Source organism: Macrosteles quadrilineatus, unplaced genomic scaffold (assembly GCF_028750875.1).
Source record: "Macrosteles quadrilineatus isolate MER2022 unplaced genomic scaffold, UCM_ALF_1.0 Scaffold_9__3_contigs__length_116548681, whole genome shotgun sequence".
Taxonomy (NCBI): Eukaryota; Metazoa; Arthropoda; class Insecta; order Hemiptera; family Cicadellidae; genus Macrosteles; species Macrosteles quadrilineatus.
The window spans coordinates 18,526,237-18,552,174 of record NW_026542602.1 but is presented as its reverse complement, the minus strand read 5'-3'; the positions used below and the strand labels follow the sequence as shown (position 1 = coordinate 18,552,174).

The window sequence follows — 25,938 nt, the reverse complement described above, 5'->3', positions numbered from 1 at the left end:
TGCAACTTTAATAACATCATTTAGTACCAGGGATATGATATTAAAATTAAAAAGAACCATTTGTTTGTGGTTTAGTCCTAGAGAAACACAAGAAACTATTAGCATTATTTCCATCATAAGATTATTTTCAATCCAACCCAACCACAAAAGTAGAAGGCAGACCTTTTTCAAAAGCATTAGACGTGAATTAGTCTTTTTCGAACTGGAGTATGGTGACATAAATATTGGAAGTTTACGTGGGGACAGATGTTTAAATTGATCAGTCATGGTTGGTTATAAGATTTTAAAGTTACATATAGTTATTCTATATAAAACATCTGTTGTAACGCCAGATCCTCATTTTAAGGTTTATGTGGAGATTTTGGTGGTTTTATCAAAACGTGATGCGAAGCTTCAAAAGCTTGCTGCCTTGGATTCGTTTTTTACATCCATTCATTTAATCGTAAAGTTTATCCAAAAAAGGTTTATATTTTATCCCAAGACAACAGCTGTTTTACTCCGTACTTAGTGGCAATCCTATTGTACTGACAAAAAAATTCAAATAAATGTAGTTAAGATTTTTAATACAAATACAGATTGGCACTTACGTATTATACCGACCACACCTAATAATTATAACCTAACCTAGCCTAACCTAAGGGGAAAAAGCATAGGATTTTATATTTATTTATATATTTATTTGACGACCTAGCAATCGGGTCGAATTTTACACAAGAGGTCAATCTTCTCCTTACCAACGTAGGCCTACCGGTTGCCTAATCCCAAGTAGCTCAGTCGCGTCATGTAAGCGAGTGAGCGGAGACCAATTAATTACAATACACGGCAATGTGAGTTGAAACTGTCATCCTAGAAATCGCCAGAACGCCAGAAACACTGCAAACGCATAAACAACAAACCAAACACATACTGTACCTACAAATATTTAACAGAAAACCAACAATTCTGAGATGGTTAGAAATAAATGATTTAAATACTTTAAGATTGAAAAATTCTTATAATAAAGGCAGGTGAATTTAATAGAACTTCGTTCATTAAGTAAGCGGCATACAAACTCGCCAGTGCCATTATAATGTTACTTAGCCGTTATCGCAGTCATTGACATAAACGGAAACGTTTGCTAAACACGTTAACGTTGCAGAGAGTAGCAAACTGTTGTTTAGAATAACTACAACTTACTTTATTGCCTATACAGGGTGCAGTTTGTATGGTAATGGAGGGAGATATTTTACAAAACATGCCAGTCTTAAAATTAAAACTAGTAACAATCCTAGAAAAGACCCATTTATTTATTATTGTATAAATAAATATATAACAATCGATTAACATGTACAAAGTATAGTTTTGAAAGTAAATCAATTCAGTCTTTTCCCATTAATTTTGTTTATGAATCTTAAAGTGTGATTTAACCATCAAAAGTTAGAAAATTTAAATCGTAAATTCGTTAGTCTGATTTTGGTAATGACAATTTCTACTGATAAAAACTACTATATCAACGACTTACTATCAAGAAATCTAAAAAATATTGTTTTAATGTTATATGTTAAGGTTCATAAAGCATACACCCCCCGCAGTCATATAAGAGTTTTTGAAGCGTGGTCTGTAGAGTTAATTACACCCAAAGGCAACTTTAAAACGATGTTTGATGCCATTAAATAACAGTTTTGAGCGGTCTAGAAATAACCGCAATACTTCAACTTACGTAGAATCTCATTACAATAACATAACGTGAGTAAAAACAATTTATGAAACACGTTTTACGCCAGAGTGTTTCAGGTTTTAGGCCAATAATGAAAATAAAATGTATAACTAATTGTAAGCATGCAACTAAAAATACAGTAATGTAAATATTATAATAAAAAAAAATACTGGACTGGGACTAAAGCTTTGTATATTGTATTTTCACATTAATAGTTTACCAGCATAATTACAGGTTATGTAACAATACAACATCATATAGTAGTTTTTATAGGTTTCAATAAGACCTTCTAAAATATGAGTATTAGAATTGGCTTTAAAACATGTAAGAAGACTTCTTATCCTACTGAAAATATGATGTATGTATCCTACCAGTTTTTATGTATGATTCATGACCGGTTACGCACGAGTGATTATTTTTACTCCATGTTTTTATCTTATTAAAACGTTTTTATTAGCTCGCTTTCTTGTCCGGTACAAATTTTGCAATCAATTTTACACTAACTTCCCGATGAGATAGAGACTTGAAACTTGAAACATAGCTCACAAATGGAAGACAATGCGATATTATAAAGTTTAATTTTCATATTTCCCTTGGGCTACGCCCCATGGGCTTGTTTTTATTAGCTCCCTTTCCTACAAATTTTGATATAAAATTTAAACGAAGTTCGCGATGAGCTAGAGACTTGAAATTTGAAACATAGCTCACAAATGGATGACAATGCAATATTATATCATTTAATTTTCATATTTCCCTTGGGCTACGCCTCATGGGCTTCCAAATTTTCCATGTTTACATTTTGAAAGAATGTAAATATATCAATTAATTTAAGTCAGCTGTAAATTCTTACATTTGACAGTTCGAAGAGAGACAGGTTATGCTCCCAAGAGATTCTTTATACAGTACAAACAAACATTTCAAAATAAAGATAAACAATCTGATTGCAGGTATAAAGGTGTTTGTTAATAATTTCAATTGTTGTTTATTTATTATTCTATAAAGTAAAAAATAAATTAAATAGATTGATATATTTATAGTTAGTAGGTAGGCCATACATTCAATCTAATACCATTGACTTTATATCTACACTGTAGATATAAAGTCAATGCTAATACATAGTTATATGAATGGAAACTCAAATAAACCTTAGATTTCCCACATGCCTCTGTCTTAATCTGATATAGATGCTTGAAATAGATTTAACATCCACACACATTAAAAACTAAAAAGTAGAAAATAATTTATAAAAAAAAACTTTTTAAAACAAAATGTTTTTAAACGCACTAAAAAGTAGAAAATAATTTATAAATATGTGGAGAGTATAAATACTTGTAAGATTTAAAACGATAAACGTGGGTGCATGCAATTGATAATAATACATTAGTTCAATAGGTTGAGGTAATTTTAAATTATCTATTGCATGCACCCTAAATATGTGGAGAGTATAAATACTTGTAAGAAATAAAACAAAAAACGTGGGGTGCATGCAATTGATAATAATACATTAGTTCAATAGGTGAAGGTAATTGTAAATTATCTAACTTATTGCATGCACCCCACGTTTTTCGTTTTAAATCTTACAAGTATTTATACTCTCCACATATTTATGAATTATTTTATACTTTTTAGTGCGTTTAAAAACATTTTGTTTTAAAAAGTTTTTTTATCTATAAATTATTTTAAGATAAATTCTTCAGGGTAAACTTTACTAATTGCCTACAAAAAAAAACATTTCATAAGCAGTACCGTTTTATTTTAGCTGGTTGAAATATTTTTAAAACTTGTCGAACTATCAAAAAACGAATAGTTAACACCGCACACAATTTATATAGTACTGCATTCACCGGATGGAATAATACTTTTAAGAATTTCTACAGTAAACACATTTGACTTCTTTACAGATCAGCTAAAGACGTTCTAATATATAAGGCTAGTTCCTATTCATGTTTATCTTAACAGTTTCAAACAAATATTTTGAATTAATTAATTATCAGCTATTGATTGTCGTATAAAAAAATAATTTAGTTAGCAAGAGCAGTAGAGCACACTTAAACGTCGCCAACACAAATCACACATACATTTTTCGATCCGATTAGAAGACTACTTCTTCTATTGAAATGCAATGGTTTTTCAAGTAATGATATCTTGACGATATCTGGTATCAAGGTATTATTTTGAGAACTCTTGAGATCTTCTCTAGAACCAGGTGTGATGCCGGATGTCAAACTTTTCCAAGCGCAACGTTTATGAAGACCGAAAATAGGATTGGCGCAGTGGGTAAATAAACAGAATAACAGGTGGCCAGCTAGTAGCACTTGCTTTGATATACGGCTCAATTAACATTTCCTGATGGACACCGTCCAACACTGGAAATTGTAAATGGTTGGCCGTCCGAAAGATAAAGTAGTAACGCAGTAGTGTACTATGTCAAAGTTGTGTTTAAAAGTGATGATTTATTTGACTTTAAGTATTTTATAGATTAGTATTATATTTCATTTGACTCTTTTGCGATATTTCGATTTATTCTTAAATTATGGTTTGCTTGTTTATATTTTACTGTGTGGTCAATGATATTAATACGGATATTTATGCCAAACGATATACAGTATTCAACTTTAAATCCAACCTAAAAACAGTTTCAACCTAAAAACGGATAAGTAGAAAATATATCAACCTCAAAAATCTATGTGCTTTAAGCCACATTCAACTTTACATCGCCTGTACAATCAAACTATATAATCAAAATACAAGTATACTTAACTTATATTTTAATACTGTTAATTGAAATGGTGACCATACAAAGTAGGTATTTTAAGCCGAGTATGAATGGAGGTGAGTGTAAGATGATAGACGCGATCTTGTAGTCTTGTTTAAGGCCGACATGTTCCTTAGACAGAACTGTTAATTAATAGCCCATACAGCCAATGGAAACTAAGGGACCTACAGCTTATAGTGGAATCCGAACCACATTTTGGACATGTAATTTACGAATTGGTCTAATTATCAGGATAGTACTGTGGATAGACATAGTACTCACTCGTGCGGACGTTATTCCACACCACCGAGTATCGCATCCACAGATCATTTCATGCCTATAAATATCCACAATTCGTGACCTCCAAGTAGCTGGATTACAGGACGAATTCTCATATTTTACTAAAAATTTTTACTTTTTGACATAACATTGCCCTATTTGTTCCTCAATATGTTTTAACAAAAGTACTAAATTTACTGTTATACTATAGTTACTAGGCCAGATGAGGCCCAATTTTAATAAAGAATCTTGTTGATAATAGAAACGAACTTTAGATTACTACTTGCAATACAACTTTTACTATTTGATATTCATGTAAACCTTAGAGTGTATTGGAGACTTGCAAATAGTTCTGAAGTAGACTTATACGAACAATCATACATAACCAATATTGGGCCTAGCTTGTGCACAGATATTATGAGCTTCTATCAATCCAAAGGTTCCCCGTTGGCCATTTGTATAGTGTAATGACTGTAGCTCCGATATCCAAACAATATCTCACAGATCCTGCCAAAATTTTCGAGCTTCTCTTTTAATAAAGATCAAGTTGTATTTTTATAGATGTTAAAAAAATATTAGGTTGAAAATAAATCTTTAATCTACTGTATAATTTTGATTTTAGGTCAACATATCTACTAATATCAACACACTCAGCAATGATCAGTGAACCTTAACATCAGCATTTGGTTAGTAGCTACAACTAACACAGATAGAATATCTTGCGTTGGAAAGAAACAGTACATATTACAGTATGACGTATAGAATTGAACTAATCTTTTGTAGGCAACCTGAATAAATCCAAGGCAACGTATGCACAGTGAAAATCACATACACAGGGATAAACAGGACTAGAAATTGGATAGAATCGGAACAAAGACGTTTTTGGCTCTAAAGGAACTCCATACATTAGTGTACAAGATAAAAACACCTCTTAAATACATGCTAAATAACCCTTAAATGAATCAATGATTTGTGGCATTTAACATTTTGTAAATGGTGATGCACACAATAGATTCTTATTATCTTTACTCATTTTACAGTTTTATGCTTAGTAGGTTGAAACAAAAGTAAAATTTTATCGTATAGAAAAGAGTATTTAAAAGCTTGCTTTAAAAGATATTATTTACTGATAAAACAGCAGATTGTGTTTTTACTCCTCTTGCAGTATCAACATCTTTATTTTAATGCTAGCAATATTAGACATGACCTTCTGAACGTGATGTAATTTACCTTAGAATATTTAACGAAGATTGAAACTAAATATGATACAGTTTTCATTATTTACACCCTCTATCAAAATTTATGAGGCTTCACAGCCTCAAGCTACGTGTTATACCTTCTTGCATAATGAAAACATCTGTTGTGTAGTTGTTAATATAAACTGCAGCACGTGTCAGATTTGAATGTACATTATTGTTTACTGTGTAAAGCAACAGATTGTATAATTTGATCTATAGTTGATTAAGATTGACTTAAAAGCGTAGTAGATTTTGAGCACCGTTTTGGATTTATGATTTTAGTTTCAAATTAAACGAAAAAGGGTTATTAAAATTGGAATTTTAAAGTACATTCAGTAGGTCGGAGTTGATGATTAGAGATCGCTTTCGGATACTTGGGTGTTAAAACTTTGCGTAGTCGTTTAGAGACAATAGAATTTTATTTTAGCACCAGTTTGCGTTCTTGCAACGTCAGACTACACGATACAGTTTCAGATGGAATAAAAATCTATTTACCAATTTATTTCAAACCAGATTTATAGTTTAACCCTCTCAGAAAGGTTTTAAAACCTCATAAAAATTAATGAAGAAAATACATTTTTTTATTAGTAACTTACAATGTATTTTTGTTAAAGATATTTTTATCGTAAATACGAAGACATTATGAACAATAAATTTGAAATAGGGTTTTCGCCTGTTTATATTTGTATACACAAAGATTAGATTTAATTCTACACTCTTTGGAAAAACGTATGAAGTTAATTTTTGTATTTACTACACCTAACATCACCAAATAAAATAGCTTTTACATGACACAATATACAATATCTCAAGATCTTAAGCATAGCTAGACCTAGGAAAATATGAATGTAGTTCAAGGAACACGTTTATTATATTTTTGGACCACCTTAACTAAGTGTTTTTATTATATAGGTCCAAAATTTTTTTATTACTTATTGATACTTTTTTGATAAATTAAAGACTGTTTTCAAATTAAATTCCAAAATAAATACAGATCATAATATAAAATGTTAACAAAAATTATACAAACAAATAAATGAGAAGAAAGAACCTTTCTATTTATTACTTCCATTAGCCATTACGTTCAAGGAATGGGCACACGGAAGGGACTAAGGCTAAAGGTGTAGTGACGTCATTTCTCTAGTGGCTAATGTCTTCTCTTGAGGCAACACGATTACCGTAACGAAACGACGTGATTTCAGCGGCGTTCGTGGCATAGTTGGTAGCGTTTCGGATTGATGTTCAAGAGGTCCCGGGTTCGAATCCCGCTGGCAACACTTACTTTTTGTCAACAAATTTTTCATATCAGCAAGTTTGGTTGGTTAGGTTAGGTTATAACAGTTTAATTTTATAATACTAAATTTTAAAATTAATTTTATAATTAATTAAATATTAAAAGTACTGTAATCATTAATTAGATTTGTATCTTATATAGTTTTTGTTATTATCAGCAAGTCTGGTTGGTTAGGTTATGTTATGACAGTTTAATTTTAAAAATTAAAAATCAATTTAATAATTTTAAAACAATATTTTATAGTTAAAAAGTTAATTTTATAACTAAAATTAAAAAAAAATTAAATTTTTTCAACTTAGCAGTTCTAGCGGCGAACGCTGATACTACAAGATATATTAGCCTTAGTCCCTCCCGTGTGCCCCACCGTTACATTCAACCACAAGAAAATTCAAACGTGTGAATGAATGAAGTCCGTTGAATAAATGAATAAAAGAAGAAAAGCTCAAGTAAGTACATGGTGTCGGCACACAGTGGGTTCCCGCACCCTTGGGAAGCTTCCCAGACTACATGGGTCCCTTGGTGTTGGAATCTACAAAAGAATACTTTGAAGACTACGCGACTTTGTCAAAATTCTCCTCTTTATTTTAAAACTGTTTGTAGAACGTAGCACGTTGTAAATATATAAAAGAACATAATTGGTTTTATCTCCTTATTTTATTCTAAATGTACGGTAAAACATTTAACTTTGTATTCTTTTTGCCTTTTAAGATCTATAAGAGCAAATTATTTGTAATAAAAAGAAGCAAGAGAGATAAAACAGCACAAAAGCTAGTTGGGAAAATAGCAAATGGTAGAGAAAAAAGTGAAAAGATTTTGTATGGTCTAGAGTTTAATTTTTCCAAAACGGATAACTACAAAACCGTACCTAGTGCTTCAACACTGTTAAACACAATTCCAGAAAAATAAGGTTATGAACCAAAAACCACCACGTCAAGACTTAGTTTTTATTTATATGATAACTACCTGAAACAACAATTTTAAACTCCATCGTATTGGGATACATAAAAAATTACGTTTGACACAAAACAGTACATTTAAATATTTTTTCTTCTGTTAAATGTTTTATTTTATTTTATTTGTCTATGCAAACCTAGAAACTCTGAATGGAAGACATGTGGTACTTTATTAGGTATGACAGTTAATTTAGGATATATTAGGGAGATCGTCAAAGTTTTACTGCATAATTCAGCTTTACCTGTCTCCATTTATGAGCTTTGGACCTATGAGTTCATTCCACCTCAGGTGAGACATTGTTTGGTAAACGGGCCTACACAGTTATGTGAATTTTATGGCTATGATTTCGTAAAGGGAAATTTTGATTGTTTAATACAGCGAAATATACGTGCCAAGGTATAATGAATGGCTTTATGAACGGTTTATGGATGGTTTTAATAATTAAATCTGTATACTACGTCCCACTGAAGCGATTGTTTTTCTATGCTATTTTCATACGTTAAACCTTCTGTATTTCTAAAGTTTATATACTTACTTACGAGACAAACTATTTATAACTAAAATGTTCACTAGTGACTAATAAACAATAATTTAACATACAGGCCAAAGGACGTTTAGGGTGAGCAAATACAATTTTACTCCAAGTGGTTACCGAACCGAACACGTGTTAATTAACTTTTCTGAGCATTCAATACTTTTTTTTATATAAATGTGCTTTAATTATAAACAACTTAATTTTAACCATTGAAGTAACATTAATGTATAAAGCGCTGAAATTAAAAAGTTTAAGTAACATTCAGGAATAGACAACAACACTAAGAGTAGGGCTATCCTATTAGAAATCCTATTGCTTTTCCGCCGTTCTTAGCAGACGTAAATTATATGACACAATGATGAGTGAGAACCTAGGGTTCTTGCTTATTTGCGTTTTCCTTCATTACACATTTAGAATCTTAATAGTTTCAAAACATGGATATAGGAGTACAATGGGTTGAAATATATGGTATACTCCCGAAACGGTATTTTTAGTTATGAAAATATTTGAAAACAAATATATTTGTGTTTATAGGAACAATCTTTGGAGATTAAATAAACACTGCACGTACTCATGTATAAATAACTCAAAAAATAAAATACTCTGGAAAATGTGGTGACCTAAGTCATCTATCACCTATTACCAATTTCAATAGGTACATCGTCCATCTAATGATGGGCAAATTAATAACTCATATTAATAACTCTTAACAACTAATAACTCAAATTAATTTGCAAGAAAACTATCTGTTCTAATGAAGAGATAGGTTTCTTGCAAATTAATATGAGTTCTATTTGTACAGTAATTCTACAACTTTGTTGAAGATTATAAGTGGCTGTAAATGCATATGAACAAATTGAATGTATTGTTAGTCATGTGGTTGGAGCCACGAACGTCTTTGTTGGAAGTGTTGAGGAGTTCAGTCCCGGCTAGTTCATAAAAAAGCTGCCTTTTTATGTTTGTAGCCATTGATGTTTTGTGCCGATGTTAGCACTACGACAATGTGAGTAAGGTTTTTCTTAAAATTTTAAACATTATGTTCTGATATATAAAATATCATGTTTACTTTTTTAGTAAAGTTGTAAAATGACTTCTTAAACTCAATTAACTAAATTTGCAAGTTTTTGTGATGTTTCAGTCTTTCTTTACATTTGTTTGTTATGTAGATAGCCTCGGACCGATATAACTATCAATGTTAAGAATTTCATGTTGAACTCCATTCCTTAAAATGTGTGCGATTCTATCTAAAAATAACCGTTAGTAAGGATGGTAAAAAATCGTTTTAGAGATTATTCCATACATTTTTATCATCACGGTTTCGGGACCTGGAATCCGTCCCCTGGAAACACCGTCCTAATCTCGTTAAGATATCAGTACTCTCAGATCCCTAAACAACGTCAACATTTAGTATTTACTAATCGTAATGGATAACATTCAATTGCCATTACCAAAATCTTTAAACAATGAGCATGCTAAAAGGTGATTTGAAAAGGGGAAAGGGAATTGATTTACTAAAGAGGGTATTGATTTAGTAAAGTAGTATCCAACTTGCCATAATGCAATAGTGGTATTATTGTTAGAAATACGTAAACTAATATTTCTACAACAGAAGCAGACATCTGGTAACTATTCCCTGAGCAAAGCTACTTCAATGGTGATCACGTCTTGCTAGAGACGACCACAAATGTTATAAAGTGTAAAAGTTTCTTGTCCCCGAGGTAACTAACAAATGTATGCTGAACTTTTCTGTGGGAAACTTGTTTACTCCGTTACCGATGAATTATTGATATAAAGTATCTACTTTAACATTAGGTAGCAAATGAGTAGAAATTCAAGTAAATGACTACTTAGTTACTTAAATATTCTCAGTTAGTAAGATGACCATTTTTATTGTAGAAGGATTATAACTGGACAAAACTTAGTGAGTTTTTACAGTGAGTAACTGTGTAAATTATATAAATTCTCTTATAGTATTATGAATTTGATGATTTAAGAGATGCAATGGTTTACTTTAAGTTGATCTGTAGTTTGGCTTTCATAATAAATGGTGTATATGCTACTACAGGAATCAGCAATGGACGCACAACCTTTTTGTGGGTTAATTAACCCAAATTTATTTTAAACATAAAATTGGCTACAACTTAACAATGGAAATAAAATTAAGTTCTATTTGTAGTCAAAATTGCCAGCTTATTTCTGCAATATTCAATTAGCTGTTTTGGATGGTAAAAAATAACCATTATGACTGTTACCTGAGATTACTGTTTTCCTGGATATGAATCTAGTGTCTTAGGCACCGAAGCCCCGCACTCTTCTACTAGTTTAGGTCGATTTCTCCATGAGTTATATATATAAATAATGATTTCTTATTATTGGGTACTTTTGTCCCCAGGAGTTGGAGTGTGTGATGTTGTACCACCAGGAGAGTCAGTTGTCATCAGTTCCTCAGCTGGAGTGTCCCCGCGCCTGGGACTATGTACTCTGCTGGCCTCCCACTCAGGTCAACTCATCAGCCGTCATACCATGCTTCCCAGAGCTCAACGGGATCAAGTACGACATCTCCAGTGAGTTTGTTCTCGAGTACACAGAGTTACAAAGTTGATACAATGAGTTTGATAACTAGGAGTTTCAAGCATGGCAGCTGTTTGAAGACATTTCATAGAACAAGTTTGTGTTTGTGCTTGAAGTGATTTTTTTGTCCCCTAAGGAATTTTAATGTAACGGGGGGGGGGATTTAATATCATGTGCCTTAGAGCAGCCTCAGTGGTTTCTTCACGTACTAATGTACGAACATATAACTCTTCTTAAACCTAACTCTATTGGTTTTATATGTTGTGAACTTCTGATACATTTTGGGAGTTTAGTGGGATTTTCAGATATATTTATCTATCCATTGTTAATACCATGGGCGAATGTTGTATGCCATATTCTCGACTACAGCCTAGGAAGCTACGAGCATTTCGTAAAATGCTAAAACGTACTCCATCTTTTAAAATTGTTGAGATAATTTCCCACACGTCTCACTTAAAGGCAGTACAATATAACTTCTAGTGCAAACCAAAACAAGTCGTTGACCATAAAGGGGTTGCAATGATTATAAACTGTATGAGCAACAGCTATTTCCGTGTTACAGAGAACGCTACCAGATGGTGTCACAGTAACGGGTCCTGGGATGAGTACTCGGACTTCTCCTCGTGCTCGCCCGTCTCTGGGGTGGAGTCTACTCTGCCCAAGCTGCTGTCTCCGGTGGAGATCACCACAATTCTGTATATTACCGGATACACAGTCTCTCTAGTCGCACTTCTACTGGCAGTCACAGTGTTCGTCTACTTCAAGTGAGTTCTGTCTTTGACTTTAGGTCCTGTAGTAAACTACTCATTCTGATGAACAATTTTAAAAATCTGGTTGGAATAGAATGAAGTATATTGGATCTTGACTAGATACTTTCCTGGCATCTTATATATTAAAAAAATATTGGTTTTTCTTTTCCGAGTTCGATTGGCTCTTCTACACGACTGATTTTCATGATTGAGGTCTCAAATCGAAGGTATGCACGCACAGATTTGCCACCAAGCATCGGCATGTATTTCTCTATAATCCCACTCGGCATATACGTAAACGAAATTTGCTCCCCATGTATTTATGGGAGTTAAATTTGGTTTTTATTTTCGAGTTCGTTTGGCTTTTCTACCCGACCGATTTTCATGACTGAGGTCTCAAATTGAAGGCATGTTCACCAAGTTTTCACATAAAGCATCGGCAAATATTTACATACTGTATTACTCGACCAAAACACATAATTTGATTTATTTTCTAATTCTTACTTCAATTTAAAATGTACCTTCAACAGTTAAAATTTTATAATACTATATAATTTTGTTTAAGAACCTTTAATGAAATACTGGCTTCCATTTAAGCTATTAGTTATTCAAATCGGAAGAGTTTCAAGCAAACGCAAGGTGAACAACCAACATAAAAAGTATTTTTCATAAGGTTTTTATATGATTAAAAATCAATAGATCCAGTATTTTTCATGTTTTTCTATATGTTTTAAACTCAAAATAATCAGTAAATTATAGGCTTTAATTTGAGATATTGATCGTTTGATTCAGTTAAGCTCAAGATACTGTATTATTCAATAAAAAATCATAAATTTGATTATTTCTTGGATATTATATTTATTTTAACCCTGCGGAGCAGCATGGGTCCTCTAGGTAAATGTTAAATGTTTTTCATTTTAGTAAAAACCCGATATTAAAGAAATAGTATCTAATGTACCTACTATTGCCGATCACACTGGTTATTGAATAAAAAGTAAAAATTTATCTATGTTTCAAAAGAAACTTTTTGCCCTCAGTGGGGCGGAACACAAAACCATTGACTATAAATATTTGAGATAAAAACTTAGCCGGGATAAATCCGTGACCCGTTAGTGTGGTGAATCTATAAGGTATTTTTCATAATTGATTAAGATAATTCAACTAGACTTGGTAGACTGGTTGTTTTACAAAATCTAAGGATTTTTTTAAATTTATTTTACTACTGGTGAACGTCAAATACAGGTTATGGTAGAAACCAAAGACTAACAGGCCTGTAGAGCTGCGGAAGTAATAATAAACACATTGTAACGAAAAATACTCCAAATTTAGAGATCTCGTTGCCTAGCGTTCCAAATGATTGATTAGATATTAGCGATGCTAATGCATTTTCACAATGTAAAGTGAATTAATATCACTAAATTGGGTAACGTGATATTAATTCACGGGTTATACTATTTATTGAAAATGGTCAAAATAATTAATTTTTATTATCAGCCACTCATTTAACCAGTTTCGTCAATCTGTTTAAAACTTACCTCATTAAAATCCTACAACGGATTTAAAAAAATTGTTATACTGTTAAAATTATTTTAATCACGCAGTAAAACCAAAACATAAAACGAAACTACAATTGTTCTTTTTTACTTGCAATCTCATAAAAGTATGGAAGTATGGTCATGGAAGTGGTAAGTTTTTACATTGTTAAAAGTGATCAAGTTTTGGATTCCTTCATAGTTTCACTCACAGTAAGTATTAGTTTAATCATTCTAGTTAACCACTTTGAATTAAAGATTTAAAAAAATAAAGTTTAAATTAAACCAGGGGGTTTGGTCAGTTATTACTTGAAAATTGTAGAGTAACATAGGAACCATAAAGTGGGATACTGCAATTACAATAGTTAGTTCCGTAATAGTAGTTAGTTTTAATTGCATATTTGTTTGCTGGTTCTGTAGATGGACGTTCTACGTGTTACTGCCGAACTCAAATTTCTACCTCTACTTTATTTATTCGCCTCTTTGTTACAGAACCATGTTTATACATTTGTTAACTGATGTACAAATTCATGTTGTAAATTTGAAATTATTGTGATTTAGCGATGGGTTGTTATGTATGGTATACAAAAAACTTTATGTACCTACATAGGGGTCAGAGTTTGTTTAACATTACGTTGTTCTAAGCAAATGTTATTAGTCTACGGGTTCATTCAATTGATATTCCTAAGTTTCAAGTTTCCTAAGTTTCAAGTTTCCTAAGTGACAAGCTAGGTGTCTACAAAAACTTATGTAAAAATTTATAATCTATAATAGAGGTGTTTTCTGTTCCGGGTGAACGCAGCCTGCTGAACCACGTGAGATGCAATTTGACACAAAGCTAGATAATGGGTCCTTGCCAACACAAAATCCGTCCGTGGATGTGTAAAGTTTTAAAGCAGAACTTGTAGGAACATGCTACCTACTACATGCTTACCTTGGCAAAGCTATTGGTGTTCTACAAAATAAAAAAAATAGGAATTAGTTTCATCTTGAAAAATCAAATAAAAATGGTAATACACATTCGTAATGTAATTAGGTGATATATATTTTATACTTGTTCTTTTATGCGAATAATTGAACTGATTAAGTAACAGTATTCCTCGTGATATTGCAGAGATCTGAGGTGCCTGAGGAACACTATCCACACTAACTTGATGGGGACTTACATGCTGTCAGACACCGTATGGATGCTTACTCACCCCATACAGGTGAGAGTAAGGGCCGACACAATGGTGAGGCTGTTTAATGTATAGTTATTGCTACTGAGTAAATGGGCCGATTATTTATTAAATGCATGTTATTTGTCACACTATACATACTTAGTAAACGGAAGCTCCACTCAATTAGACTGCCTTCTTTAAGCTATCTTAAGCTATCTTTGATATATCTAAACGATTTGTTGGAATAACATCCACCTTTTGGATTTGGATTGGATGTTCCCACGTTGAATTGAAAAAAAATGTTTGCTTAGTGTAGTTGATATTTGCAATCATAAAAAATATGGGTTACGAAATAATAAATTATGTTATCCAAACGTACAGTTGAAAATCATGTTTATGATGAACTGTTAATTATGTTCGCACAAAATGAAAAGCAATTACCAATAACTGTTGTTATTAGATTTCGGGAAACAGGTCAAAAGTATATTGGCGTTCAGTAATGGGTTAAGCCCAATAAATGATTCAGCAGGTCCTTATTAATAACTAAGCTACCCAATATCACATCCACCCCACTCCTCTTTCACATAATTTGTATAATTACTATACCAATGACTTTGGATGCTATAAAAAGGCATGGTATAAGTTTGTTTCGGCGTGCGTTTGATATCATGTTACTCTAACGCTCATTAATAAGAGAGTAAGTTTCTATCTTATTTTACGTACAAAATCAAAAATAGGACTTGTAGCATTGATATATTTACACTGTACTGTACAAGTACATATTTGCAAAATAAGTTTAAAAATATCGACGATTTTTAAAGGTGGTCTTTTTATCCGTATTAGCACCAATCAGGATTTTTGTTTTAGGAAATTACATGGTGTTTTAATGCAACCCAAGTAACAAGTTTATAGTACTGTTTAGGGACAAGCTCATAAGTTGGCAGCCCTGCTTCTATTACTGCATTACTGACCAGCTTAGTTTAGCTTAACTTAGTTAAGTGTTGTTAGGGATTTATTTAATGCCAGAAGACAACCAATTGTTTAAAGGATAAATTATTATTTGATTTTTATAAAGATGAATTTTCTGGTAAAACTATTAATTAATATATAAGATAGCAATATATTTGATTTGATGTAAATCAATTATTTCCTCATATAACAACAAATGGCTTTTAAATTTATTTATCTACGAGTTGTGGCTATCTTTAAGTACCACAGCTAGCGTTTAGATATTGTAGCTGTCAAAGTTCTATACATATAATTTGAACCGATATTTGTTTGTGTAGATGTACCAGACCAACGAAGGCACGCTAGGCCAGGAATGCACGGTAACGATACTCACACTGAACATAATACTTCACTATCTGTATTTAACAAACTTCTTCTGGATGTTCGTGGAAGGTAAGTTTTCATTTATGCAATGAAATCGAACTAAGAACATTAATTCAAGGTCACACTTAAAGATTCCAGGCGACATTGATCTCTTCCAGGAAAAACTTACTTCAACTGGTCTACATAGTATTTAAGATATTATTCATTCCGTAAATTTCCAATTACGTAAATGAAAAAATAAGTTTTGAACGACGCTTTGGATTTTTTAAATTCCCAGTGGAAATCTTTGATTGAATACAAGATGGACCACAATCTCAAGCTACATGGGTTATTGTACAGTCTCCAATATAAAGCAATCCACGCTGCAGTAAACGTTTATAGTCTCTAAAATACACTTTAATTAAACTCAAGCTAGAAGTTTACTTTAGAGTTACTACACTGTTAATGGCCCTAGGTCATATATTTAATTTAACGAGGTTTCTGCTTTAAAAGTTATAAAGACTGTTCAGTACACCGTTACAGTTATGAACAAAATTCAACCTTAAAGTTAATTACCTGTTTTGCTTTCAGGGCTGTATTTGTACATGTTGGTAGTTAAAACGTTTGCAAGACAGAATCTGAAGTTGAGATCGTATGCTTGCATTGGATGGGGTAAGATATTTGATTTTTACTTTAAAATAATACGAAAGGTGGTTTTGATGAATGAAGGTGGTATATACATGATGGATAAGCTTTGAATATGGTTCATCAGAATTTCAAAGTTGTAGCCATTAAAGATAAAAAAACAAAATTGCGCTAAGCACATGACAGAGAATGCTAATGTCAATAATCTATTTCTTTTGAACATCAAACGTTTATCAAGCTAAACTGAAAGGTAAATAGATTGTACCAAATTGCATCTTCGTCACTAATGATAAATAAGATGTATATAGTCAGACCTGGTGTTTAATCATATCTTAATCATGGTATCACAAACTAAGGGGGAAAAAGATTTAGTTAAGAGGCGAAAACAACAGATCGCAAAATAAGTGTAACACAGGTACCTTAAGCCTTTATCAATTTAAAAGATCGTAAGGTCAATCTGTATGATATTTTGAATTTTTACTTTAATCCTTAGGGTCAAAAGTTATGCTTTGATCTTCAAACCTTCTCATTTATGACATAAAAATACGGCAAATAAACTCTGATTTAATGGATGTCTATCTTTCAACTTTGCCCATCTGGTTTGACGTAAAACTCGGAGCAGTAAAGACGATTCATGACGTCACTTAATGACCGGGAACTGTTACAAAGTAACTACGGAACATCGTGACTGTTGTACCTGTTATAGCTTCAGGAAGTCACTAATGTAACGAACGCTCCGTGTTGCTTGTACTTGCAAATGGCAAATAAAACTAAAAGAAACTGCAAAACTTTATTTAGCCTATGTAGTTTGTAGTATGTAGTGCTGAAATAAAAATGTCTAGTGGATGTACTGATGCCGGTTTTTAATAACCTCTCGACTAGTATTGAAATGTTTGTGCAATTTATTGGATGATTATAATAGACGTCTTTCAACAATAATCGATCATTTTTCACCAATACTCTACAAACTTTTGCCAGACGTTAAATAAAAACACAATCAATTTCAACCATTCACAATGATAAACAAGCATTATCGGAGACAGTTACAGAATATATTATTATATAATATATATATGTGTATATATAACTGCAATTTTCTATCCTAAGATTTCTCAAGGGTGATTTAAGTCGCCATTTTGTATGCTGACGTATAAAGTTGCCTCTCTTCCATCTAAGACAATGACTTGATCCTGACAAAGTCTCAGGTATAAAGCTTCAACCGCAGTCTTTACAGCACCTTGAAAGTTTACTGCTTTAAGACAACAGTCTTGGCCCTAAAAGATGACCCTGCTTCCAACTTTGCTGCAAGATACTAGAGCACTTAGAAAGGTGTTTTTTATTCATTTAGTTTTCATACATATTAGGCCCCAGGCTAGTTTTTGAGATACCATAAACAGGTTTTGGTATTTTACTATTTACAAAATACTAATATTACGTGTAAAAATCCTATAAAAATACACTCTTAGTAGCAAAACATGTGTTTCTTTTATTTAGGGGCCTTTATACTGTACAAAAATTGATGGCGTATAATCATAGACAAAAAAATTAAACATAGACCGTCAGCCGTGCTGCGATTAGCATAGGTTTTGGCGTGCACCGCTGGGAGCGCCGTGTAACTACACGGCGTAACTACCCTCCCTGTTGCAGCAAACCTAAGTACGCGTTATACTAATTCTATTTAAATCGATAAAAAACGAATCCCTTTTTGATGATATTCCACAACTCGAGAACGAGTGCACTGAATTGGATGATTCTTTTGTTGTTGTGTTCCTTAGTGTCAGGGGAAGGTTTTTATGTAAAAAAATTATAATCCATCCCCTGGATAACATGAGCTTTAAATGAATGTATTGAAATAATCACTGCATATAGTCTGCCATTGAAGTTGTTAAAAAAATAATTAGGTTGATGAGGAAAAAGGTAAGCTATATGTTTTATAAAACTGTCCTTTTATGTTTGTTTTTGTAATTTTTTTAGGATAGTATGAACGCAAAGAATTACGGTATTTTACAGCATGGAACTCAGTTTCTATACATGTCAAGAAAGGGCGTATGGCGGCCCTAACCTTACCTGTATGAGTAAACAACGTTTCATCATTTCATATTTTATTTTATATTCTCTCGGTGTCTAAGCTCACAAAAGTTGATTTATTCAACTTGCCAAAGCATTAAAAAGCGACCGGAATTATGCTTTGCAGTTAACTGTATATATTGTGGATACAATCAAAGATTAAATTTCGTACAAAGAAAACCAAATGCAAAAAACATTCACACGACGAAAATGAACAAACCACGTGCCATGAAATGTTAGCCATTTTCTAATACTTGCTCGTTAGCTTCCCCAAGATATAATGCCTGGCCATTGAGGACACACATTATAAACCTAGGATATGCAGCTATAAACTAACACCATAAAGCCCGCCATGCTAGTGTTCAAGCTCATTGTTTTAGGAATTTGCTATTGCTTTAGTTAAGGAAGTATAAACGTCATCTTATATCTAACACGGAACTAAAATAAGTCATTTACGAACCTTATAAAGGACAACGTGATTAAGTGGTTAGAGGAATGACTTTGATAGGATATAATAAACCAGTGATGACATTTGGCTGTCTATCAGCACTATTATATTTAGTTACTTTGTTGCATATTTAGTGAGAAAATTAGTTGTTGTGACTGTTTATAAATTGAACCAATAAATGGTTTTCTCTTCTATTTTATGAAATTTTAACATCAGGATATTTAGTTGAAGACTTTTTCAGGTGTTAAAATATTTTATCTTAAATACACCTTGATTTATTTTTATTTATTTTATTTTATTTTTGGTTTATTATGTGGATGTTAACTATGTTTTTTTTGGGAAACCGTACAATCCATGCACCAACACCATTACCATTGGTGTTGGTTGTTGTTATTACCATCCAATGTCGACCTTTTGTTGGATAGCATCATTAACCATCGATATATAACTACTACCGAGTAGTCATATATCGATTAGAATTAGCTATATATCGATGACATTAACTGATAGTCAAATATGTTGTATAATCAGTCAGCAACAAATTTTATTGGATTTTATTACTATTTATTATGCCATAGCATAAATCTTAACTCTTAATTTGAAGAATTGTTTTCATCGATTGTAAGTCCAATTAACTTTTACCAACGATTTTAATTTTTAATTTTGTCATTAATATTTTTGCTGTAGTTTTAAAAAGTCGTCCTTTTTAGCAAATTTGCCATAAAGCGTTTACCTCAACTCTCATGGTAACCGCTAGACCAGGTACCGATTTTCTCTTTTGTTTTGATGTCCCTAAAGCCAAAACATCATCCTTTCAAAATCAAAATATACATTTACATAAATTTATACATTTGTCCGTTAGCAAGCTGGACTCGAGTGCCGATTTAGATTAAATCTGCTACAGACGTGTAAATCTACAATCTTTCGAACGAGTTCACGAACCAGCATGATCGTAAGATCTGTAGCAGCAAACCTAAGAAATCGATAAACCAAATGTTATGTAAATAGAAAATGAATGTGACTAGCTTAAGAAAATATTCTACTAAAAATCTAATAATGTAAATTCGCTTTGTGTGCAGGTTTAATATGTTGAGTGTATTTGCGTGTTGTTTTATATTGATAGTTGATTAAATAGTTCATCTATGGCTATATTATTTCATTGTACCTAAAGATGTAGGTATAGAGCTTTGCAACTATATAAAAATTGACTTTAGATAAATTCCAATGAAATAAACTTAAAGTATAACTAGCACCTATTTTAGAAATTGTATTTTTCTCTTAGCCTATTAAACTATGATAGTTTATTTATTTGATTCATAATAAACTAAAATCTCAAATAAGTTGAATTAAATCAAATAAGCTTTGTCTTGACAAATAAATAATAGATAGATATAATATATAGATATAATATAGATAGATAGAAATAAATAGATTTTATTTTATACAACAAATCTTAATTTGTTGTATAAAACAACAATAATTGAAGGCAACACACTCTGTCGAAGGCCCAATCAGTAGTACTAATTAATACCATTGACTAATACACAACACTATATACATTTCTACTTTATTACTGTCCAAATTGTTAGCGCGGGATTCCAACGTTTAATTGAATGTTCTTTCTATTCCATAAGGGAATTGCTCAAAAGTGTTCACCATTCTCATAAGTAGTACAATTGTTCCATTATTAAATTTGTTACAGGAATTCCTTTGATAGTAGTGATCGCCTGGATCATTATCAAGAGTGTGTTCACCAACGACGCGCCTACTGAAGGTCCATTGGAGGTAAAAAATAGTTCCAAAAAATATTACCTGTAAAACGTTTGGAGTTTTTACTCCCCATTGACATTAAAAAATAATCAATCGGAATCTTGAGAGTAAGTCTTTTACACCATTTTTCACAGGCTTAGAGCAAGTCCCATTATATTTTTAAAATAGTTCGTAGCAATTATTTTTAAATAATAAGTGTATAATGTCTTGTGAACAATTTGGTAAGTATTGTTCATTGTAAATCTGTATTAAAGTTTTAAAAGCCTAGAGGATTGTCTTTTATATAGTTTTTCAGGAGTTAAAATTTAGTTGATAACAAACAAAGATTAAATTGCTTTATGTTGGGTTTATGAAACTTGGATATCACTACTTTATGCTTTAAGCCACAAAGATGAAACCTTATTAAGTCTGTAAATTGTTTTGTAAAGAAACATTTTTGATTTGTCTCATTGGATACGAAAAAAATCCAAAACCATATTCAGACTTAATTATGTTCTAATTAAATTCAGATATTTGAATAATTTCTTTAAGACCTATGTTTCTGTGTGGAAGAATCCTTCAGCACTTTTAAAAAGGTTTAACATTTTCTCTTAGGTTAGAAACTAATTCATGAACTCTAGGATAGAAATTGAACTCCAAATAAGAAGCAACTCTTAGCAAAACTTGGTAAATAGGATAAAATAATCATATTGACATGTTCATATGTGCATATTTAATTTGTTTATAAACATGTTTTATCTGGTGTTTTAATATGGTTTATCAATAAACTATTTCTTGCCATGAAGGCTAATAGTATATTTCTTACCTAGGGCCGAAAATGAGGTTTTGCTGGCTCGAGATAGTTTTTAAGTTCGAGACGAAGTCGAGAACTTAAATCGACCGAGAGCTGCAAAACCATTACGGTCCGTGGTACGAACGCTATTTTTCACCACACTATACCCTATTACCACTATTCACCACTATAATAATGCACACTGATAGTCAACACAACTATAACTTTAAGGTTATGTGAAGAAATAATTTGAGGAATCAGCAAAAATAAAAATAAATAGTTGCTAGGCAACGGTGACAATAACACAATTCTAATTCAATGCTATGGATTTTGAATGTGTATTTAAAATGCATTCATGTTTTAAGTAAGTAAGCGGACAGCTGATTTTGCGGCCCCGGCCTGTAAAAACCTGCTCGGTCCCCAAATTACGATGACAGCTGACATGGCCAGCAAAACGTAACTTTCAGGCACCAATTAACGTATGTAATACATCCAAAAACATCATAGTGTGGTGAAAATAAATTATTTTGCAAAAAGGCATTTATGAAAGCTATTTAAAAGTTTGGCCTGATGTTTGTATAATTCCGTTTTGAGTATAGAATTTTCTCACTCATAAAAACATGGTAATAGCTGTATGATATTGACAAATAAAGGTGTATTGTGAAAACCAAAGCATTCGTAAAAGGGGCCCAAATATAAATTAAAAGAAATAATTCCTTACACAACCTAAGAATATAGTGAGAGTGCATAATTGTCTTAAAAGTGTGTAGTATTTTAATTAATAAACATGTTTCTGCTGATGTGACTTGAAATACGTGACCTTGAGTATTAAAAAGTTTGCTTTATAAAATTTATTTCATTATTTTTAGTGCGTTTGAAGTCGCTTGTTTTTTTTTACAAGAATAAGTAATTTCTTATTAGATCCAAGCAGAAACATTAATTTTAATGAGACTATTTCACTTAGCTTATCTTAGGTTTTTAGTTTTGGTTTGTTTGTATTATGATATTCCAATTTTGTTTTTACGAATGTTCTTAGACAATGGTTTACAGTTAAGAACATGTCGGGAATTTAAACTTACAATTAAGTAACTAAAGGAAAACAAAAACAAAAATCTCTCCTTGGTGAAACTAATTTATACATTGCACTCTCCGCTGTGACTAAATTAAACACAATAATACACTCTTGAATGTACATTAAATATAATAATTATTTTAAGTATAAAATCTTTGTTTGAAAAGTAACACATACTGTAGCAGTATATTAACATAAACGTAACGTAGTGGCGGCTCCATCGCACAGTGTACATTGTTCTACCGTAATGTGCAATAACCGTTGAATAGATTAACTAAGCGTCATATTGTGCGGAAACAATGAAATTCAGCGTGTCAAAACTCTGATAGGGTTCTTTATATGCTGTTAAACCAGGCCGTTGTTAAAACATTACCACAACATGCCTATTGAAAATCAGAGCCTATTCACACTTAACTTATCTGTTTAAACCACTCTGGACGCGTTTTAGCCCCTGCAAGGAAAGGGGGACACGTTTGGCAGTGGATTTGATTTGATCACATGGATAACGATTAAAAGTAGCTAGATACTCACAATGGCTGTGAAAGAAATGTGTAAAGAAACACTTTAAAGCACTGGGATTCTAAATATGTGTACGTTTCTTTTTTTTAGTTCAAAATCCGCTGACTCTATTAAACAGGGTATATTAAAAACATCACAGAGAACTTTTACTTTGGTATATTTAATTAGAGGTCACATTGATGAAACATATTTTAGAGTATAGCAATAAAATATGAAATCGATGTGGAATTAAAGGATACAAGAACATAATCCATCTAAAGGTTGAACCCACAATTGAATACATGTATGAATACATGAATGTTAAGTAAAACTTAAAATTTGATCAAATGGGCATTAAATAAAATTATAAATTATGTACTACTATGTACATATAATGCTTCCTCACCCACTGTAAATGTTTACTGTCTTTTTTATATGTAAGAAAAATATTTGATTAACTGTAATATTAGTTCGGTATCGATTAGGCACTTCAATCATCCTCATACTTATTAGGTCAATGCAATCAGTTAGCGTCCCTACTTAAATACCAATTTGGTACAACTTCTTTTGGAGTTTATTTAGTAGTAAAAAATAAGCTTTTTTAAGTCCCAATACAATCGATAGTAGCCAGTTCATTGATACGATTATTCTTATTTTAATTTTTAGTTCGTAACTATACTTGTTGTACTGTTTTATAAATTTCCAACTTTCTCTTCCTTAAAATCAATAAATCTTAGTACATTACCATTTTTAAACACACATTTATTGAAATTTGATCATTAGCGTTATGTTTTCACAAAATACTGAAGAATTCTCTTCATGGTGTATCGATTCTGCTTTACACATAGGCCTTGGGTGCGCAGCGGAAAATTCTACATTTAGTACTTGTAATGAACACTATTCTATTGTTTTAGTTCTAAGTTTGATTGTCTACTTTCGAAATAATAAATCTACATTATTATATATTGCGATTTCTGGTGTTCCCAGGCACGCTTGATCTCTGCCATGATGCCTCAATGTTCCATGTTGGTGCCCGACGTGTACGACTGGATATATCAGGGACCGATGCTTTCTGTTCTCCTCCTAAACATATTCTTCCTCTGTAGTATCATGTGGGTATGTTTCCTAACACGGCTTAGCGAATTTTAGAACTAGCAATTCTACCATTATTTGGAAAAGAGATTTTTAACAAATATTTTTCATAGTTTGAGTATTTCATGTTGGTAGATAATTTGCTAATATTGTTTATATTTAATACTGCGAGGAGGCTTTTAATCAAATTGTAAATTGTGAAGCGTGCCAATGCGTGTGGTTTACACATAGTACGGTAAAGCTGTAATGCATTTGCGATCATGAGTTACTCTTTTATTTTGAGATAACAGCAAAAACAGCATTTTTTATGCATGCGTTGTGGGTCTAAAAAGTATTTTTAGTCCCTTCGGTATAAATTCAGCTGTTGAGAATAGTTGTAAATTTTGATTGTCAGTAATTGCATTGATCGAAATTATTTATCAATTAATTTATTATAATGTTAGGTCGTTGCATTATCGTCAAAAGTTCAACATATCAATTGTATAATATACAGTAACACAATTTGAAATGTAGTAAAGTAACAAGAAATTAATTGAACTGATTAAATTATAATGATGCAAACAAGCGTATTTGGGCTTGAACCTTGGACATACATTGTGGTCTATGTTGTTAGTTAGATCACGTAAAACAACATGGTTAATTTTTCTTCCTATCCTTCATGACCCCTGGGAATTTAGTCGAGAACCGCTCTTTTGGTGACAGCCTTCTTTTTTCAGACAGTGTGTGTATCTGGTTCACTTTATTTCCTATTAATAAAAATTGGTTTCAAGGAAAACTCTAAAAACTGCCTATCCATATTGTGTAATTCATGCAAATGAATTTAGAGGACACTCAATGTTTCTACGCAATACTGATAATAACGAATTGTCTGATACAGGTGCTGATAACCAAGCTGAGATCAGCCACTAATGCGGAGACTCAGCAGTACCGCAAGGCCACCAAGGCACTGCTGGTGCTGATCCCACTGCTGGGAGTCACTTATGTTCTGTTCCTTGACGCTCCCACAGAGGATCACTTAGCAAGCTACTATCACAACGTGCGAGCCCTCTTGTTGTCTATACAGGTGGGAGGATCACACGAAAACATGCGGGGATAAGGTTTTAAGTCTTGGCGTGTCCGACTTACAGGTGTAAAATAATTATATTACTAATGTATTTAGTAGCTGCAAAATTTCGTTTAAACGATTCTCCACACATTTATCTTGAAATAAATATTAAAGGTCAAAGGCGAGCATTTCACAACGCCTTGTTCAGCTGTCCTCCAAGGTTATTAAAGTCTAGGCTTATCCTACGAAGAAAGGTTGACATGACAAACATTAACAGGTTATTCCGGCACTTAGCATCACTACTAGATGACCAATCTTCTACTCCCATGCCAGACTTTCATGCACCTGAAAACTGTTTCAACCCCCGAAACCCCTCCCCTCCTTCTAGAAGAAAAGACAAATCACAATGAGATTCATTTAAGAAAATGTTATTGATTATTTGAGACTACCAACTG

General features: G+C 32.2%; 1 protein-coding gene across 1 annotated transcript in view; it reads left to right on the top strand.

Moving 5' to 3' along the window:
- LOC129002482 (diuretic hormone receptor-like) overlaps positions 1 to 25,938 on the top strand; it is an 84,748-nt gene that overhangs the window by 55,222 nt on the left and 3,588 nt on the right. The window contains exons 3-10 of the mRNA XM_054430320.1: positions 11,144 to 11,315; positions 11,885 to 12,086; positions 14,718 to 14,811; positions 16,050 to 16,164; positions 16,666 to 16,746; positions 20,937 to 21,019; positions 24,334 to 24,462; positions 25,316 to 25,501. Coding sequence (XP_054286295.1) covers positions 11,144 to 11,315; positions 11,885 to 12,086; positions 14,718 to 14,811; positions 16,050 to 16,164; positions 16,666 to 16,746; positions 20,937 to 21,019; positions 24,334 to 24,462; positions 25,316 to 25,501 — 1,062 coding nt within the window. The remainder of the gene's footprint in view (positions 1 to 11,143; positions 11,316 to 11,884; positions 12,087 to 14,717; positions 14,812 to 16,049; positions 16,165 to 16,665; positions 16,747 to 20,936; positions 21,020 to 24,333; positions 24,463 to 25,315; positions 25,502 to 25,938) is intronic.